The sequence below is a fragment of the Neoarius graeffei genome, chromosome 1 (genome assembly GCF_027579695.1).
Source record: "Neoarius graeffei isolate fNeoGra1 chromosome 1, fNeoGra1.pri, whole genome shotgun sequence".
NCBI lineage: Eukaryota > Metazoa > Chordata > Actinopteri > Siluriformes > Ariidae > Neoarius > Neoarius graeffei.
Genome location: NC_083569.1, coordinates 78,627,057 through 78,647,324, shown reverse-complemented (window position 1 = coordinate 78,647,324; position 20,268 = coordinate 78,627,057). Strand labels below are relative to the sequence as shown.

At 41.3% G+C, this 20,268-nt stretch overlaps 1 protein-coding gene across 1 annotated transcript; it reads left to right on the top strand.

Annotated features, from left to right (window-relative positions):
• The first annotated feature begins 289 nt into the window (after positions 1–289).
• On the top strand, positions 290–15,446 carry zgc:162171 (uncharacterized protein LOC565931 homolog). The gene is made up of 3 exons (XM_060932367.1): positions 290–485; positions 5,798–6,078; positions 14,804–15,446. Exons 1-3 carry the CDS (start codon positions 293–295, stop codon positions 14,987–14,989), a joined length of 660 nt encoding a protein of 219 aa, XP_060788350.1. The 5' UTR covers positions 290–292; the 3' UTR covers positions 14,990–15,446.
• Positions 15,447–20,268: the final 4,822 nt, after the last annotated feature.

Here is a 20,268-nt window from a genome sequence, read left to right as displayed (position 1 = left end):
AAGCATTTAAAAAGGGGGAAAAAAAGGTCAAGACTACATTATGGATTTAAGTCGAAGCTTCTGATGATCTGAAAAGTTTTACTGAAGGAAGCACGTGATGTTTTTGAGGCTGTTTTAAACACTGAAACGTGGCAGTGAACTGCACTATGGCTCGGTCCCAATCCGCCCACCCTGCAGACTCTCCCAGAGGTGGCGTAGTCTAGCTAATATTTAGTGCTGCAGTGGGCGGATTGAGACATCAACCATCCAACTTTTTTTTTTTTCTTTTTAAACTGCACTTTCTAGGGAGACTATGCAGCGGGAGCGCTTGGTAAAGGTGCTCGTTGTAGGGGACTTGGGTGTAGGGAAGACAGCCATCATCAGGCGCTATGTGCACCAGGTTTTCTCTCATCACTATCGAGCCACCATTGGAGTGGACTTTGCGCTGAAAGTGCTGCACTGGGACTCGGGCACAGTCATCCGCCTCCAGCTGTGGGACATCGCCGGTAAGCGCCATGCACATCTGGACACGCTCATCTAACTAACCTGCTATCCAGCTGTGAAAGTTTCAGCCAAACTGCTCATTCAGAAATACTTAGCAAGAAAAGAGTTCACTTTGAGTTGTGTCTATACCGGTTTGTATAGTGACTGAAATGTCTTTGCAGTAAACACACGTGAAATAGGCATATTGTGCATCTGTTTTATTTTTCATAGTTGTTTGTTTGTTTATTCATTCATTTTTCTCCTCATATGATCACACACAAACTGGATGCTATTTTACAGTAAGGATTTTGTATAATACATCCAGAGCTCAAATATGTCATTGGCTCATTTTATTCCATACAGGATGATTTTATTTCATGGGATCATTCTTGTTCGGGGGGTCAGTGGGTTAAGGCTCTTGTATACTGATCAGAGGGTTGTGGGTTTGACCCCCAGCGTTGCCAAGCTGCCAGTGTTGGAGCTTCGGACAAACTCTTTAACCCTATTGGTTCAACCTGTCTACATCGAGGGGAAAAAAATATGTTTTAAAAAAAAGGAAGAGGAAGAAGAAGTAGAAAAAGATGGCATCATTGTTGTTTAGGGTTTCACAATATATTCTTTGTTTCTGTTAATCTTTATTGCTTAATCCATAATTCTTATAATATCACAGAAAACACCTATCATCATTGTGCTATCCTGAGGAAATATGAACTTCTGAGTTGGGACAATATAATTAAATATTCAGACTGTATTCTAGTATATAAGGTTTTCAATGGTTTAGCTCCACCACCATTGAATAACTTTATAAAGAAGAATAAAAATAGGACAACCAGAGCAGGGTCTAGAGGTGACTGTGTAGTCCCATTTAGAAAAAGTGCCTTTGGGCAGTCAGTATTTTCATACAGAGCATCTCATACATGGAACACCATACCAAATGAAATAAGAGACATGTCCACCCTTGCTTCTTTTTCTATACATTTAAAAAAATGGCTACTGGAGAACCAAATCTGCACTCATATCATAACTTAATGTAAGTGATTGTAGTAGAGTGTGTGATTATGTGTTGAAGTGTATGTGTTCTTTATGTAGTGTATATGGTTGTTACAGTGTTTGGGGTTGTTGTTGGGCTGTATTTTGGGGATGTTGCTGGTATCAAACTATTTATACATAAATCTTATGAGTAAATACTTTAAGTAATGCACACAATATACATCCAAATACATGTTAATTAGTGCTTTAACATCTGTACATTTACTTTGGTGCAAGAAATAGGCCAAAGGCAAAGCATGTAACATCAGCTTGTTTTTGACATTGCATATTTCATTTTAACATCTAAAGCATTTTTGCACTGAAGCATAGCACTTTAACATGCTTGGACTTTAGCATTTAAGTACTTTATGATTGTCTATATTCTGGATTTTTACCTGACCTTATTTATATGTCTGTGTATACTGTATTGACCTGTTGATCAAAAGTTGCACTCAAGCACTTTAATGCCTGGATACTATTATTATCATTATTTACCTTATTTTTATTATTATTATTATTATTATTATTATTTTTTTTTTTTTTATTATTCCAAAGATCAACCTGCCACAGGGACTAAAGATGCAAATTAGCCGTTGGCTATAATCTTGCGTATTTACATGTAAATGTTTTTATTAATATGCATTGTCCCTGTTAAAAGAATAATATAAAATAAAGAAGATAAAAAAAAAAACCTTCAGATATTTTCCTGATCAGTCTGAGGTTTCCATCTTCTCCTTCCTCAGTGTTCTGCCTGCTCTAGAGTTTCTAGGGGACATTACAGTAGTGGTTTCCTGTTGCCTTCTACTGGGTTATTCTAGAGGTTTTCTCCTCTCAACCATTCACACCTATGGACTATTGAGAGTAGCCAGTTAACCGAACCGCATGTCTTTGGACTGTGGGGGAAACCGGAGCACCCAGAGGAAACCCATGCAGACATGGGGAGAACATGCAAACTCCACACGGAAAGCCCTCTGTCAGCTGCTGGGCTCGAATCCAGAACCTTCTTGCTGTGAGGCAGCAGTGCTAACCATGACACCACCGTGCCGCCCCAAGGTTTCCATCATAATTGTGATTCAACAGGAAGAAATTAGGACATAATAATATTGATTCGATGAATCACAGAATTCAAACAATCCAGCAATTAAAACTATTTGAGCCAAGCATCAAGTGTTCATCATAAGGGCTTAAACATTACAGTAAAAGATATCATCATAATTACACTGTGTAACTCCTATACCATTTATATGCATTTGGTGCATTTTTTTTTTTTTTTGCAATCTAGTTCATATAAACTTTTATGTGCAATACATTCTCAGACATAACAGTGTTATCAGTACTTTTCCTTGTCGTTGGAGTGGTTGCATGACATTACAGGCATTTAGCAGACACTTTTTTATCCAGAGTGACGTACAGCATACAGTCTGGGGAGCAGTTGGGGATTAGGTGCCTTGTTCAAGAGCATTTCAGCCATTCCTGCTGGTCCAGGGAATCAAACCAGCAACTTTTTGGTCCCAAAGCTGCTTCTCTAACAGTTAGGCCATGGCTTCCCTCATGGGTGGTGCTGTCAAGAGTATACAGTGGTGCTTGAAAGTTTGTGAACCCTTTAGAATTTTCTATATTTCTGCATAAATATGACCTACAACAACATCAGATTTTCACACAAGTCCTAAAAGTAGATAAAGAGAACCCAGTTAAACAAATGCGACAAAAATATGATACTTGGTCATTTATTTATTGAGGAAAATGATCCAATATTACATATCTGTGAGTGGGAAAAGTATGTGAACCTCTAGGATTAGCAGTTAATTTGAAGGTGAAATTAGAATCAGGTGTTTTCAATCAATGGGATGACAATCAGGTGTGAGTGGGCACCCTGTTTTATTTAAAGAACAGGGATCTATCAAAGCCTGATCTTCACAACACGTCTTTGTGGAAGTGTATCATAGCACAAACAAAGGAGATTTCTGAGGACCTCAGAAAAAGCGTTGTTGATGCTCATCAGGCTGGAAAAGGTTACAAAACCATCTCTAAAGAGTTTGGACTCCACCAATCCACAGTCAGACAGATTGTGTACAAATGGAGGAAATTCAAGACCATTGTTACCCTCCCCAGGAGTGGTCGACCAACAAAGATCACTCCAAGAGCAAGGTGTGTAATAGTCAGCAAGGTCACAAAGGACCTCAGGATAACTTTTAAGCAACTGAAGGCCTCTCTCACATTGGCTAATGTTAATGTTCATGAGTCCACCATCAGGAGAATACTGAACAACAATAGTGTGCATAGCAGAGCTGCAAGGAGAAAACCACTGCTCTCCAAAAAGAACATTGCTGCTCGTCTGTAGTTTGCGAAAGATCACGTGGACAAGCCAGAAGGCTATTGGAAAAATGTTTTGTGGATGGATGAGACCAAAATAGAACTTTTCGGTTTAAATGAGAAGCGTTATGTTTGAAGAAAGGAAAACACTGCATTCCAGCATAAGAACCTTATCCCATCTGTGAAACGTGGTGGTGGTGGTAGTATCAAGGTTTGGGTCTGTTTTGCTGCATCTGGGCCAGGACAGCTTGCCATCATTGATGGAACAATGAATTCTGACTTATATCGGTGAATTCTAAAGGAAAATGTCAGGACATCTGTCCATGAACTGAATCTCAAGAGAAGGTGGGTCATGCAGTAAGACAACAACCCTAAGCACACAAGTCGTTCTACCAAAGAATGGTTAAAGAAGAATAAAGTTAATGTTTTGGAATGGCCAAGTCAAAGTCCTGACCTTAATCCAATCGAAATGTTGTGGAAGGACCTGAAGCGAGCAGTTCATGTGAAGAAACCCACCAACATCCCAGAGTTGAAGCTGTTCTGTATGGAGGAATGGGCTAAAATTCCTCCAAGCCGGTGTGCAGGACTGATCAACAGTTACTGGAAATGTTTAGTTGCAGTTATTGCTGTACAAGCGGGTCACACCAGATATTGAAAGTAAAGGTTCACATACTTTTGCCACTCACAGATATGTAATATTGGATCATTTTCCTCAATAAATAAATGAGCAAGTACAATATTTTTGTCTCATTTGTTTAACTGGGTTCTCTTTATCTACTTTTAGGACTTGTGTGAAAATCTGATGATGTTTTAGGTCATATTTATGCAGAAATATGGAAAATTCTAAAGGGTTCACAAACTTTCAAGCACCACTGTATCTTTAGTAACTTTAAAACAGCCTTTAATTAGCTTTTAGAGTGTAGCTAATGACTGCTCATTAGTATTCCTTAAAGGTCAATTACATACCTTAAATCAATTTAAAAAGTATATTACATTCATGGTTAGCGCTGTCGCCTCACAGCAAGAAGGTCCGGATTCGAGCCCCATGGCCGGCGAGGGCCTTTCTGTGCAGAGTTTGCATGTTCTCCCCGTGTCCGCATGGGTTTCCTCCGGGTGCTCCGGTTTCCCCCACAGTCCAAAGACATGCAGGTTAGGTTAACTGGTGACTCTAAATTGACCGTAGGTGTGAATGTGAGAGTGAATGGTTGTCTGTGTCTATGTGTCAGCCCTGTGATGACCTGGCGACTTGTCCAGGGTGTACCCCGCCTTTCGCCCGTAGTCAGCTGGGATAGGCTCCAGCTTGCCTGCGACCCTGTAGAACAGGATAAAGCGGCTACAGATAATGAGATGAGATGAGATGTTTCCAGATAAAAGGAACATGCTAATGGTACAAAAGATGTCCCCTTGAAGATATCACAGCAGCCAAATGGAAATGTACAATTTGGTACCTTTATTCCTGAGAGTATACTATGTTGTTCTTCTCATTTTGATGTCAAAAGCCAGTCTTCTAGATTTAAAATATCACAGCATTGTGAATGAACTGTACAACATGGTATGGACTTTTTCTTTTTCCTAATGCAGTTAGTGTTTACCCACAGTTAACTATTTGCCTTTGCTAATCTAATTACACAAACACGCCCAAGGAATGCATTGTTGAAACAGTACTTGTTATTTCTGATAATATTTCCGAGTGCATGTGCGTGTGTGGGATATTTGTCTTTCTGTCCATGCCCAAGATACTGAGATGGAAGTCGCAAGGTGTTTTAACTGGTTTCATTTATTAATTAGTGTCATGTGAGGAAAAGCCGTGCTAACATCAACAACACGCACTGCTATACAAGAAAACACTCATACAAGGCACAGATATCAACCGAGAACGTTTAATGTGATTAGAGTAATCAAATAGCACAGGTTTCAAACATGTGATCTTGTGACCATTATAGGATAGTGCTCTTCTGTGCCTCTTCCTCTCACATTTTGCCATGTTTTCCAGGTCAGGAGCGATATGGCAACATGACTCGTGTGTACTACCGTGAAGCAGTAGGGGCACTGGTGGTCTTCGACATGACCCGAGCCTCCACTTTCCAAGCTGTACTTAAATGGAAAGGTGACCTGGATGCTAAAGTGGCCCTCTGTAATGGTCACCCAGTGCCAGCTGTCCTGCTGGCGAATAAGTGTGACCAGCAGAAACATGGCCTGTGTGCCAAACTACCCAAGCTGGAGAATTTTTCTAGAGAGCAAGGATTTCTGGGCTGGTATGAGACATCAGCCAAGGTAAGGAGCTATCTCAGGGTTACTGTTTGTGCAGACTTCCACATATTCTCTCGTACCCCTTTTACACCAACAGGGAGCGGGTTTCGTTCTGGTTCGTGCACCAAATTTTTAACCATTTGAAGCATTTTGACCAAAAATAAATTGGTTCAGAACCTGAAAAGTTGGTTCCCAGCTGTAACTAAAATATAGCTGATTTTTCCAGCGCAAGTTGTGACATCACTGGGCATGTCATAAGTTTGGAGAGTTTCTACATATTCTTATTATCAGTAGTTGGCCCATGCTTTTTTTTTTTTTTAATGAAAACAAATATCTGCAGTAACAGAACAAAAGCTTGTAGGTAATCAATGCAATCCATCATCTTGCTACCACTGTTTAATTCCGTTGTACATTGTGTAATGCCCTCCGTTGATGAAGCATCCTTGATTACAATGGTTCCTCTCAGAACTGGTAGAAACGCAGGCTCGTTTTCTCGCTGTCACCAAAGTACACAGACTCCTGAATAGAACCGGTTCAAGAACTTCTTCTCTGTTGGTTGAAAAGGTGTAACTGTGTACATGTGAGCTTCCTCCAGGTTCTCCAGCTTCCAGTTACCTCCCAAATACATACCAGTAGGTGGATTGATTATGCTAAATGGATGTGTGAATGTGTGTACCTGGTACCCTGCAATGGACTGTCATCCCATCCAGGGTGTATTTCTGCCGTGTACTCAGTGTTCCTGGGATAGACTCTGGATCCACCATAACTAGGACCAAGATAAAGTGTTGACTGAAGATGACTGAATGAACATGCTTTTGTTTGAAATGTGGACAATTTTGGTTAAGCGTATAATCATTGTGTGTCTCTTCTAAACCATCCTTTTAATTTTCCCTCATTTCCTTCATTTTAGTCAAGGTTCACTAACATAAATATTGTTGCTCCACTTATTAATAAACAACTACCATATAAAAAGGAATAACAAATTCATCAACTGCAACCAGAATTCCATCCATCCATCTATTATCCATAACCGCTTATCCTGTGCAGGGTCGCGGGCAAGCTGGAGTCTATCCCAGCTGACTATGGGTGAGAGGCGGGGTACACCCTAGACAAATCGCCAGAATATCGCAGGGCACAACCTAAATTTCTATTTGAAATTTGAGAATGAAGTAGTGTACGTGAATTTCATCTGATTAATCGAGGTTTACCATATTTATGACTAGTTTTATGTTTATGTACTCGCTGTTACAAAGTATGTTCTTTATAAAATGTGCAAATTGAAGCCTTTATACACTGCAGAAAACTGAATTTAAGGAGAAAATTCCTTAATACTAGTGAAATTATCTTGCTGCATGGACAGATACTTTTACTTGACAAGACATCTTGGAATAAGTAGGTTACAATCTAGAACTAGTTTTAATAATCTGAGTTGGTGTCTTGTATTCTTCTACACTTCAAAAATTATATCTTAACAAGTTAGAATATCATGAATATAGTTGAAACGATCTAGCATTTCCTATTAGAAGAATACAAGACACCAACTCTGAGATTATTAAAACTAGTTCTAGATTGTAACCAACTTATTCCAAGATGTCTTGTCAAGTAAAAGTATCTGTCCATGCAGCAAGATAATTTCACTAGTATTAAGGAATTTTCTCCTCAAATTCAGTTTTCAGTTTTTTGCAGTGTTTTCAAGCTGTTATAAATAATAACAGCTTGAATATAAAACATGAAAGGCTGTGCTGTTGTATTTTATTTATAGGGAAATAACACATAGGTTGAAGTGTCCTATTCCTCTTAAAACACAGTGAAATGCCAAGAATTACATTTTTTGATTCATTAATGGACAACACTTCATGGTTTTTAAGAGTTTATAATTACATTTATAATTATATATTACATTTATGGAACATCTGCACTATAGGTTAATTCCTGTTATTATTCAGGCCTATATTATAGCAGCTTTTAACAGTCATCCATTTATCAGCCTCCTTATTTTTCTAACACAGCGCTGACCCTGATCCTTTCATCACATAAATGTGTCCTAACAAAAGGTCCATCATATTACTTTACATTACATTACAGATAATTAGCAAACACTCTTATCCAGAGCAATGTACAACAAATGCAAAAGTCAGGTACAGTGGTGCTTGAAAGTTTGTGAACCCTTTACAGTTTTCTATATTTCTGCGTAAATATGAACTAAAACATCATCAGCTTTTCACACAAGTCCTAAAAGTAGATAAAGAGAACCCAGGTAAACAAATGAGACAAAAATATTATGCTTGGCCATTTATTTATTGAGGAAAATGATCCAATATTTCATATTTGTGAGTGGCAAAAGTATGTGAACCTCTAGGATTAGCAGTTAATTTGAAGGTGAAATTAGAGTCAGGTGTTTTCAGTCAATGCGATGACAATCAGTTGTGACTGGGCACCCTGTTTTATTTAAAGAACAGGGATCTATCAAAGTCTGATCTTCACAACATATGTTTGTGGAAGTGCATCATGGCATGAACAAAGGAGATTTCTGAGGACCTCAGAAAGAGCGTCTCTAAAGAGTTTGGTCTCCACCAATCCACAGTCAGACAGATTGTCTACAAATGTAGGAAATTCAAGACCACTATTACCCTCCCCAGGAGTGGTCGACCAACAAAGATCACTCCAAGAGCAAGGCGTGTAATAGTCGGCGAGGTCACAAAGGACCCCAGGGTAACTTCTAAGCAACTGAAGGCCTCTCTCACATTAGCCAATGTTCATGAGTCCACCATCAGGAGAACACTGAACAACAATGGTGTGCCTGGCAGGGTTGCAAGGAGAAAGCCACGGCTCTCCAAAAAGAACATTGCTGCTTGCCTGCAGTTTGCTAAAGATCATGTGGATAAGCCAGAAGACTATTGGAAAAATGTTTTGTGGACGGATGAGACCAAAATAGAACTTTTTGGTTGAAATGAGAAGTGTTATGTTTGGAGAAAGGAAAACACTGCATTCCAGCATAAGAACCTTATCCCATCTGTGAAACATGGTGTTGGTAGTATTATGGTTTGGGCCTGTTTTGCTGCATCTGGGCCAGGACGGCTTGCCATAATTGGTGGAACAATGAATTCTGAATTCAGCAAACTCTAAAGGAAAATATCAGGACATCTGCCCATGAACTGAATCTCAAAAGAAGGTGGGTCATGCAGCAAGACAACGACCCTAAGCACACAAGTCATTCTACCAAAGAATGGTTAAAGAAGAATAAAGTTAATGTTTTGGAATGGCCAAGTCAAAGTCCTGACCTTAATCCAATCGAAATGTTGTGGAAGGACCTGAAGCGAGTAGTTCATGTGAGGAAACCCACCAACATCCCAGAGTTGAAGCTGTTCTGTACGGAGGAATGAGCTAAAATTCCTTCAAACTGGTGTGCAGGACTGATCAACATTTACCAGAAACGTTTAGTTGCAGTTATTGCTGCACAAGGGGGTCACACCAGATACTAAAAGCAAAGGTTCACATACTTTTGCCACTCACAGATATGTAATATTGGATCATTTTCCTCAATAAATAAATGACCAAGTATAATATTTTTGTCTCATTTGTTTAACTGGGTTCTCTTTTTCTACTTTTAGGACTTGTGTGAAAATCTGATGATGTTTTAGGTCATATTTATGTAGAAATATAGAAAATTCTCAAGGGTTCACAAACTTTCAAGCACCACCGTACAAGAAGTGCTGAACTTCTAGACAAAATGTTCTAGTGCCAGCTGAACAGAATAACACTTTTTATTTCAACAGAATATTACACTATCAACAAACAGCCAAGGAAAATAAGCCAACCATACAAATGACCTAACAAAGTACAACTAAGTAAAAAAATAAATAAATAAATAAAACCCCAATAGCTAACACTGACTCATCATGACCAAGCTAGACATTACACAGCCTGGGTTGGTCAAGACTGCTACACAATTACACAGTGGACAGGGAAGCAGGGGAGAGGTGCACCCTGAAGAGGTGAGTCTTCAGTCTGCACTTGAAGGTGGTCAGGGGGTCAGCAGTTCTAACTTCAATGGGAAGGTCATTCCACCAACAGGGAGCCAGGACAGAAAGCAGTCTTGTGCAGGCTGGGCAGGAGAGGAGGAGGAGCCAGCAGCAGACCATAGGGGTCTGGTTGGCATGTAGGGTCAGATCAGTCTCTGGAGGTATGCTGGACCTAATCTTTTGACTGTCTGGTAAGCTTGCACCAATGTCTTAAATTTGATGCAAGTTCCAACAGGCATCCAGTGAAGGGCAGCAAGCAGAGGGGTAATGTGGGAGGAATGAGGGAGGTTATAGACCAGGCAAGGTACAGCATTCTGGATGAGCTGCAGGGGTCTGATGGCAGATGCTGGAAGGCCAGCAAGGAGAGAGTTGCAGTACTCCAAGCGCCCCCAAGGAGATGACAAAGTCCAGGGGTGGAGGGGATGGAACGGGAATGTAGATCACCTCTGTCTTGCCTGGGTTGAGCTTCAGGTGATAGTTGTCCATCCAGGTCTGGATGTCACGCAGGCAAGCAGAGATGCGAGCAGAGACCTGTATATCAGAAGGAGGAAAAGAGAGAAACAATTGAGTGTTGTGTCAACTGAGTGCATAGCAGCTGTAGGATAGACCATGAGCAGAGATAATTGGGCCAAGAGACTGGGTGTAGAGGGAGAAGAGAAGCGGACCAAGGACTGAACCTTGGGGGACACCAGTGATAAGTGGTCATGGTGCTGATACTGTACCGGACCAGGTAACCTGGAAGGAGTGGCCAGAGAGGTAGGACTTGAACCAATTCAGGGCTGTCCCACAGATCCCCAGTGTTGATAGGGATGACAGGAGGGTGGGGTGATCAACTGTGTCAAATGCAGCAGAAAGGTCTAGGAGAATCAACACAGAGGAGAGGGAGGTAGCACTTGCTGCATGAAGTGCCTCACTGACAGAGAGAAGTGCAGTCTCGGTTGAGTGTCCAGCTCGGAAGCCAGACTAGTGAGGATCCAGGAGGTTGTTCTGAGAGAGAAAAGAGGAGAGTTATTTAGCAACAGCATGTTCAAATATCTTTGTTAGGAAGGGGGAGATGAGAAACTGGGCAGTAGTTTAGGATGACAGAGGGGTCTGGGGTGGGGTTTTTTCAGCAGAGAGGTAATGTGGGCCCATTTAAAGCTGGAGTGAAAGTATCCAGAGGACAAGGAGTTGACAAGGGAGGTGATAAATGGGAAGATGTCAGGAGTAATAGTCTGGAGGAGGGATGACGAGACAGGGTCAAGGGCACAAATGGTAGGATGGTGAAAGAGCAGGAACTGGGAGACATCAGATGTGGAAAGAGGGGGGAAAGCAGAAGCGGGAGAAGAGACAGTGAGGGTGGGGAGGGGATGGACGGGGAAGGCAGGGATAGTGAAGGAGTTTTTGATGGCCACAATATTTTCCTTGAAGAAGACTGCAAAGTCCTCTGCAGTGAGGGAGGACTAGGTGAAGCTGGTGGAGAGCTGACGAGAGAAAAGAGAGAACAGTTGATGAGCTTTAGAGATGGAGTTATGAATTTCGGAATGATAAAATTTGATCTTGGCGTCATGGTGGCGTAGTGGTTAGCGCTGTCGCCTCACAGCAAGAAGGTCTGGGTTCGAGCCCTGTGGCCGACGAGGGCCTTTCTGTGTGGAGTTTGCATGTTCTCCCCATGTCTGCGTGGGTTTCCTCCGGGTGCTCCGGTTTCCCCCACAGTCCAAAGACATGCAGGTTAGGTTAACTGGTGACTCTAAATTGACCGTAGGTGTGAGTGTGAATGGTTGTCTGTGTCTATGTGTCAGCCCTGTGATGACCTGGCGACTTGTCCAGGGTGTACCCTGCCTTTCGCCCGTAGTCAGCTGGGATAGGCTCCAGCTTGCCTGCGACCCTGTAGAACAGGATAAAGCGGCTACAGATAATGAGATGAGATGAGAAAATTTGATCTTAGTTGATGAGTGAAGCTGTGAACTCGGCCAGGAGGGACTGATAGCTGGAGCCCTGGATTTCTCCACTTCCTCTCCACTGCTCGCAGGCTGCTTCTGCTGGAGTGAAGTGTTTCTGACATCCAGGGACTAGGAGGAGAAGATCTTCCTGGCCTGGAAACAAGGGGAGATAATGTGTTAAGAGATGAGGAAAGCAAAGAAAATGCAGCACATTCAGTGGGAAGATTAGAGAAGGATTCAAAGGGGGGAGGGAAGCAGTGACAGAGGAGGCAAGAGAGGAGGGAGAGAGGGAGCAGAGGTTATGACAGACTGTAACAGTGGGGGGAGGAGGGGTAGAGAAAGAAGAGAGAGGGGAAATGAAGTGGTGGTCAGTCAGATGGAGAGGGGTAACTGTGGGATCTGAGGCAGAGCAGTTTCTAGGGAAGACCAAGTCTTGAAGGTTTATGGGTTGGAGGTGAGTGCAGCAGGGAGAGATCAAAGGAGTGGAGTAGTGGAAGGAAGGCAGCAGAGTGGGAGGCTTCTAGGTGAAGGTTGAAGTCTCTCAGGAGCATCAGTGGGGTGCCATCTTCTGGGACTGAACTGAGTAGGATGTCCAGTTCATCAAAGAAACATCCCACAGGGCCTGGAGGGCAATAAGCAACAATGACAAATAGGTTAACAGGAGAGAAGACTGAAACAGAGTGAAATTCAAAGGAGGTAGAATGGTGAGTGAGTGGAAGAGGCAAACATTTCCATGACATATCAACAATTATATGGTTTTCTTTGTTAAATGTTTTCATCTTGATTTTATTAGCTTTTGATTACGTGGAGCATACTAGTGCCTGACTGCAAGCTGGCCTAGTGGTTAGCATGTCTGCTTCTTGATCGGGAGATTGAGAGTTCTACTTGCGGTTGGGTCATACTAAAGACCATCATAAAAATGGTACCTGCTGCTGTCTGGGAAGGCAGACTGCAATACAGATGCAAGTGGGGAGTCAAACTTTCATGGTTACCAGAGCACTAGCCCCCCACTGTAACCCTAGCTGTATAAGCGAGAGGCTGAGGGAAATGGAGATCGGCGCCTCCCGATGCTCCTTAACAGTCTGGGGTGGGTTTCCCAAAAGCCTCTTAATGCTAAGAGCATCTTAACTAGGAGAGAGATCATTCATTGTGCTGCTCACTGCCATTTAACAATGATCTTTGTGCTGAGATGCTTTTGGGAAACTCAGGCCTGGTTAGTACTGGGATGGGAGACTGCCTGGAAAGACCAGGGCATGGCGTGGGAAGGACTCTAGACACTAGTCCCTGTGATACGAGTTGTCACTTCTTATATTTTTCCTATTTCTTAGTGGTATTGATAGGTCGAGCCGATAGGACCTTGCTCAAGGGCCCAACAGCTTGATGATGCTGGGCTCAAAACCCAGACCTTCCAAACAATAACCCAGAGCCTTAACCCATTGATCCACCACTGCCAAAGATCTTAGAATAAACCAAGATAGAGCAGCATAATTCATTTCTACTGTATGAGAGCAAAAGTGGGTCATTTCCGGTCACATAAGTGGACGTGTCAGCTACATCATAAACGATTTTCCTGAGCTTGCTGTATCGTTTAACATATCATTCTACATTACTTAACATTTTGCAATATGTGGACACAAGGACCAGGAAAAATAGAGACAGACAAGAAATCAGTTATTTTATTTTGTTTATTTTGTATCTTGCTGTATTACCACCATAAAGTCAACATCTTTAATCATGTGTTTGAAGGATCTGAGAGGTTTTGTACTGTCCAGGCTGTTGTCCAGCATTATCCATTAGCATACAGAGCATTAGCCATTAGTGTGTGGTATCAAACAGGCAGGTAATACTGCCACATAGCTACATGTCCTGAAACAAAGTCTGTTTTTTCCAAAACATTTGCCTGCAAAAATATTGTTGTGGTCTCGCAGTGATCATACGAACCTGGGAATATGCTGTAAATTCATCCAAATACCCATTAACCCTCCCAGAGATAAATAATGGCCAATATTTTGGTGAAATCCATGGACCTCCTCATTGACTTGAATGGAGCGCTGGGTTGTTCTGGTTTGTATAAAGGGGGATCAGTTCCCTTTCTCCCTTCCAAAAATCGAATGTAGAAGTGGTCATGCATTTATGGCTCTCGCTCCACCTCAATCCTTTCTGCTACTGCTCTATGAACAAGCAGTTTCTATAGAAGCAATAATGTATTAGATCTAGTGCATTAATACAAATCCATAAACTTAACTAATTTATTTTACAGCCAGAACTATTGTCAGGGGAAGCCTGCTGTTATAGGTCATTAATCCACATCTACTGATTCAAGGACTCAACAATGCTGTGGTATAAAATCATATTTGAAAAAAGCAGGCACTTTAGAAATTCCCACTACATCACTGAGCATTGAACCATGTCATAAATAAGGCGTGGATGAAGAGAGTACAGTGAGATTTGAATTGCATTAGTTATGCATAATGCCATTAAGTACATTAGATAATTGTACACATCAATAAGTTGTCAATTATTAAACTGCATCAATCAATGAGTTGGGTTAAACCACTTGAGTCAGCTGATTACGAAACTATAATATGGAACATCGAATATGGACTATTGCCCATATTCAGCTGGGATAGGCTCCAGCTTGCCTGTGACCCTGCAAAGGATAAGTGGTTATGGATAATGGATGGATGGAATATGGAACACAAAAACAAACACTCTGCTATCCAAAGTGTCTGTGTTGCTCTCCTGTGACACAAGGCTGTAAAACTTGCTTTGCTTACTTTCTTTCACTGTATATCTATCTTTCAGGATAACACAAACATTGACAAAGCCATCATGCACCTGGTTGAGCATATCATGGCGAGTGATGCCGAGAAACCTGCAGTAGACTCAGACCCCAATCGGGTGATCCTGCCTACACCTAACCGCAGGCAATCCAGATGTTCAGCCTGTTCCACACTGCACACACCTCCCAGAGAGGACGAGCAACTCTAGCAGCAGAGAAAACAGAAATATGTAAATTACATTTTTGTAATTAAATGCTATTGTTGATGACTATTATTATTTATACCAGCAGTTCTTGTTTATACGTTAAATGCACCTTTACTATAGACACGTTCTGAAGAATTATGATGTTTTTTGCATGTAAATGGTGTTTGAATTTTTGAGTCATGGAATGACAGTTAAATGCTTCAAAAGAGGAACTCATTTTTATTTTGTACAATTTTTAGTTTTGCTGAATTAAGCAACACAGCAGGACTTTTGAGGAAACTGAGGGCAAACCATTAACACCTCTGTCAAAAATAAAATGTCACTAGTAGAAAATGCTATCTAAAGCAGCACCATCCATCAACCATTGACTGGGTCTTTTGCACACTAATAGAGCAGCTTGTGAGCAAATTGAATGGAAAAAAATTAATATCTAATAAAAACGATTAATGAATATTATTTATATATGCCTAAAATCTCACATTTTTGTTGCAAATTTGAATGAGACTGACAATGATGGCGTAGCTCACTCCGGCCCCGTCTAATCCAGAAGGAACGATCTAAAGTGGGCCATCTTGCGCAATAAATGTTGCAAGCTATATACACCTATATAGAAGCTATATACACTCTAGGAATACCGATCTATTTGCCAGAAAGAATCCAAAACGGTGAGGAATTGACCGAGAAGAAGCGATTTTTGTTGAACTGCTCATTAAGGCTTAATTAGTCCATAACTTCATTAATAATTGTAATTAAGCAAATCTGGGTAGAAGTTATATGCACCCTAGGTACCCCTACATTCATGCCAGAAAGAATCAAAATTGGTGAAGAATTGAGGGAGAAGTGATTTGTGTGAAAACTGTTCGTTTGGGTTTAATTATTCCATATCTTCATTATTAATTGCAATTATGCACATTTGGGTAGAAGCTATATGCACCCCAGACAGACCTACCTTTCTGCCAAAAAGAATAAAAATCGGTGAAGAATTGAGAGAGAAGAAGCAGTTTTTGTGAAACGTGGACAACGCCGGACGGACGACGGACAACGCATGATGGCACAAGTTCATCGCCTGTCGGCTGGATGAGCTAATACTAACAAAAAAATTGTTTTCACAGCCTGAACTGGAATACAAGTCAAAACATATTGTTATAATCTGTGAAAATGACATGTTTGAAAGGCAGCAGATGGTCATACTGAACAAAAAAAATCATAATGTAGATGCATAATGAAAGTTTAAGGTAACAGTTTGGGGTTAGGAGTTAAGGATGAATAGAAATCTGATTGAATTGTGATGTCTTTATGGATTCCCACCTGTATCTGGTTCAAAATGGATCTCGTTTCCATTTCATGTTGTGCAAATGTTTATAAGTGAAATTCTCCAGCTTTAAATTCGAAGTGTCTGTGTTTATGGGAGACACTACGCAGGTGTGTGCCTGCTGTTTAAATCTGTCTCACACTGTTAATGCTGCAGATCTGAATGGTAAAGCTGTTCTGCTGAAATGTTAATGGCGTTATAACCCAGATGTCCCTGTGCGCCATGTAACTAATTATCACTGGCAGACACTCTGTCCCTCCTCTCTGCCCGCCATAATTTTCACCTAGTCACAACTGTTCCCAGCTCTAAAAATACTCCAAAGACTGAATAATAGGCGTTTTTGAAAAGTATCTTTCCGTGTGTTGAATGTATACTTAAATATTTGTCTGCATTTGGACAGCAGATCTATTTGTGGCCTAATTGCAGTCTGGAATTGGTTCATGTCAGTGGCCCAGTTCTGCACGTACAATTGCAGCATTGTGTGTGAACTGAAAATAGCCAAACATCTGTTTCAGTGACCTTTCAGTGCCATTTCCTCAGCTGACCTAATGACATCATTTGCATTACCAAATAAAGCCTCGGGAAAGTCATTTATTCAACATGTTAAATGTCTGTGGCTTAGTGAGATTTGTGTTGCCTTGTGAATGAATGATTATCTGATACTGAATCCCACTTTGGTATATCACTTAACAAAATGAAGCTGTCAGAAGCCTCAGTAGTCCACAGGTATGTTTCTTGAGTTGCAAGTGTTCATTTGAGACATATTTATCAAGAAGAAGAACTTTATTCATCACACGCTTGTGAAATTCTTCTCTGCATTTAACCCATCTGAAGCAGTGAACACACACACATACCCAGAGCAGTGGGCAGCCATGCTAACAGTGCCCAGGGAGCAGTTGGGAGTTAGGTGACTCGCTCAAGGGAAACCCAAGCAGACAACATGCACACTCCACACAGAAAAGCCCCGCTGGCTGCTGGGTTTGAACCCAGAACCTTCTTGCTGTAAAGCGACTGTGCTAACTTACACCACTGTCACCTGAAGGTTAATCATATTCCTCTTCATAATAGCATACAGCAATTTTGTACACTACCGTTCAAAAGTTTGAGGTCACCCAGACAATTTTGTGTTTTCCATGAAAAGTCACACTTTTATTTCCCACCATAAGTTGTAAAATGAATAGAAAATATAGTCAAGCCATTTTTCTGGCCATTTTGAGCATTTAATCGACCCCACAAATGTGATGCTCCAGAAACTCAATCTGCTCAAAGGAAGGTCAGTTTTATAGCTTCTCTAAAGAGCTCAACTGTTTTCAGCTGTGCTAACATGATTGTACAAGGGTTTTCTAATCATCCATTAGCCTTCTGAGGCAATGAGCAAACACATTGTACCATTAGAACACTGGAGTGAGAGTTGCTGGAAATGGGCCTCTATACACCTACGGAGATATTGCACCAAAAACCAGACATTTGCAGCTAGAATAGTCATTTAGCACATTAGCAATGTATAGAGTGGATTTCTGATTAGTTTAAAGTGATCTTCATTGAAAAGAACAGTGCTTTTCTTTCAAAAATAAGGACATTTCAAAGTGACCCCAAACTTTTGAATGGGAGTGTAAATGTTGTATCTCCTGCAAATATTTCAGTCCGAACTATTTGAAAACTTCATCCACTTAAACACCCTGGATTGTCACTTTTACAAACAACAAACTGCATATTACACACATTTAATTACTTGTCCTGTACTTGTCCTGGAAATAAAAGCTTTTATTTTTTTTGCGGTGTGGTTTCCATCAAATCCTGCGCTCTGATTGGCTGGCGAGCAGGTCCGTATCCTACGGTACGGACCCCGGTTACGGACCTCTGGCGACTCGCTCGTTCACAACAACAACAAACATAGTAGCATTTTTTGTCAACATTTATCTTTTTTTTTTAATAAGATTTATTTATAAGATTATCAAAAATCTTATAAATTTTTGCCAGCATTTCTCAGGAGAATAGCATTAATTTTACAGCATGGATGGCGATAACGACAGTGTTCACAGTGAAAGCGAGTTTTACTACCCTGAGGAAGAAGAAATAAAAGAAAACATTTCAGGAGAAAGCTATAAACCTCTAACTTGCTAATGCCGAGCAAAAACATGGCTGAATCCTGAATGACTCAATTTTCTATAAATAGCGGACTACATAGGCGGCAAAATGTAGTTTTTTTTTCCTGCCATGGAAGTGCACTTGTATACCGAGGAGGAAGCAATTTGCATTACAGCCGTGAATGAGGATTCAAAATGGCGGCTCGGCTCGGTTTTCCCTTTCGGGCGCTCTCGTTTTCTGTTAGAATTTGGTAAAGAAAAAAATATATTATTTACCAACTTAAGGTCGGTCCGTATGGTGAAATACCGTGACCTCGGCCTTGAATACTGACCTCGGCCCAGAGGGCCTCGCTCAGTACTTTCAAGACCTCGGTCACAGTATTTCACGTTACGGACCTCCCAGCTAGGAAATAACATATATATATTTTGCCTCCTTGTGGAACCAACTAAACTGTAAAGGGAAAAGAAATATGGGCTAATTGGCCAGATTGTGTTCAACTAATCGTAGTAGCCTGTATTACTAATTTTAGTTTTAAGTGAACATCATCTCAGAGAAATGAAGCACCTTTTAACACTGTTTGGTCAGGGATTGCTGCAATGACCCAGACGTGTAGATTCCTCCTCTACAACAGCCAAAGGATCTGCCCTTTTCTTACCACCTACTCTACTCAGCTCCTGGTCCAAGCACTGATCCTCTCCCACTTCAACTACTGTAACTCTCTCCTTGCTGGCCTTCCAGCTTCTGCCATCACAACCCTGCAGCTCATCCAGAACGCCACAGCTCACCTGGTCTACAACCGCCTTCATTCTTCCCATGTCACCCTTTTGCTTGCCAACCTACACTGGCTACCTATCGCAACTCATATCAAATTTAAGTTAGCTTACAAGGCTCTCAAGGGCCAGCATACCTCCAGAGTCTACCGGAGTCTCAAGACTGCTGTCTGTCCTGGATACCCGTTGGTGGAATGACCTTCCCATTGAGGTCAGAACTGCCAACTCCCTGACCACCTTCAAGCAGACTGAAGACTCACCTCTTCAGGTTGCACCTCTCCTCTGCTTCCCTGCCCACTGTGTAACCACATTTCGGTTTGGACCAACCCAGGCTATGTTCGGTCTACTGGTGTTAGCCATTTTGAGTTCTCTACTTAGTTGTGTTTTATATGGTTGGTTTGTTTCCTTGGCTGTTAAGTATTGGTACGTAAACAGAATATTACACTAGGTATTGCTGTCACTTGTTCAGTTGGCACTAGAACTTTCTTGTCTAGAAGTTCAGTAATTCATGTACCTGGCTTTTGCACTCGTTGTACGTCACACTGGATAAGAGCATCTGCTAAATGCCATGTAATGTAATGTAATCTAATGTATAAAATTATTTCAGCATGTTAAAGGTGATATACACTCACTGGCCACTTTAATAGGAGATTGTTCTTGATGCTAAGATTCCTGTTCTTGGCTGCAGGAGTGGAACCCAATGTGATCTTCTGCTGTTGCATGCTAAGATGCTTTTCTGCTCACCACGGTTGTAAAGAGTGATTATATGAGTTACTATATACTTCTTGGCAGCTCGAACCAATCTGGCCATTTTCATCTGACCTCTCTTATCAACAAGGCGTTTCCACCCACAGAACTTTCACTCGCAGTATGTTTTTTTTTCTTTTTTCGCACCATTCTGTGTAAACTCTAGAGACTGTTGTGTGTGAAAACCCCAGGAGATCAGCAGTTTCTGAAACACTCAAACCAGTCCATCTGGCTCAAACCAGCACCCATACCACCACAGTGAAAGTCACACTTTGAGATCACAATGTTTCCCATTCTGATGTTTGAAATGAACATTAACTGAAGCTCTTGATTTGTATCTGCATGATTTTGTGCTTTGTGCTGCT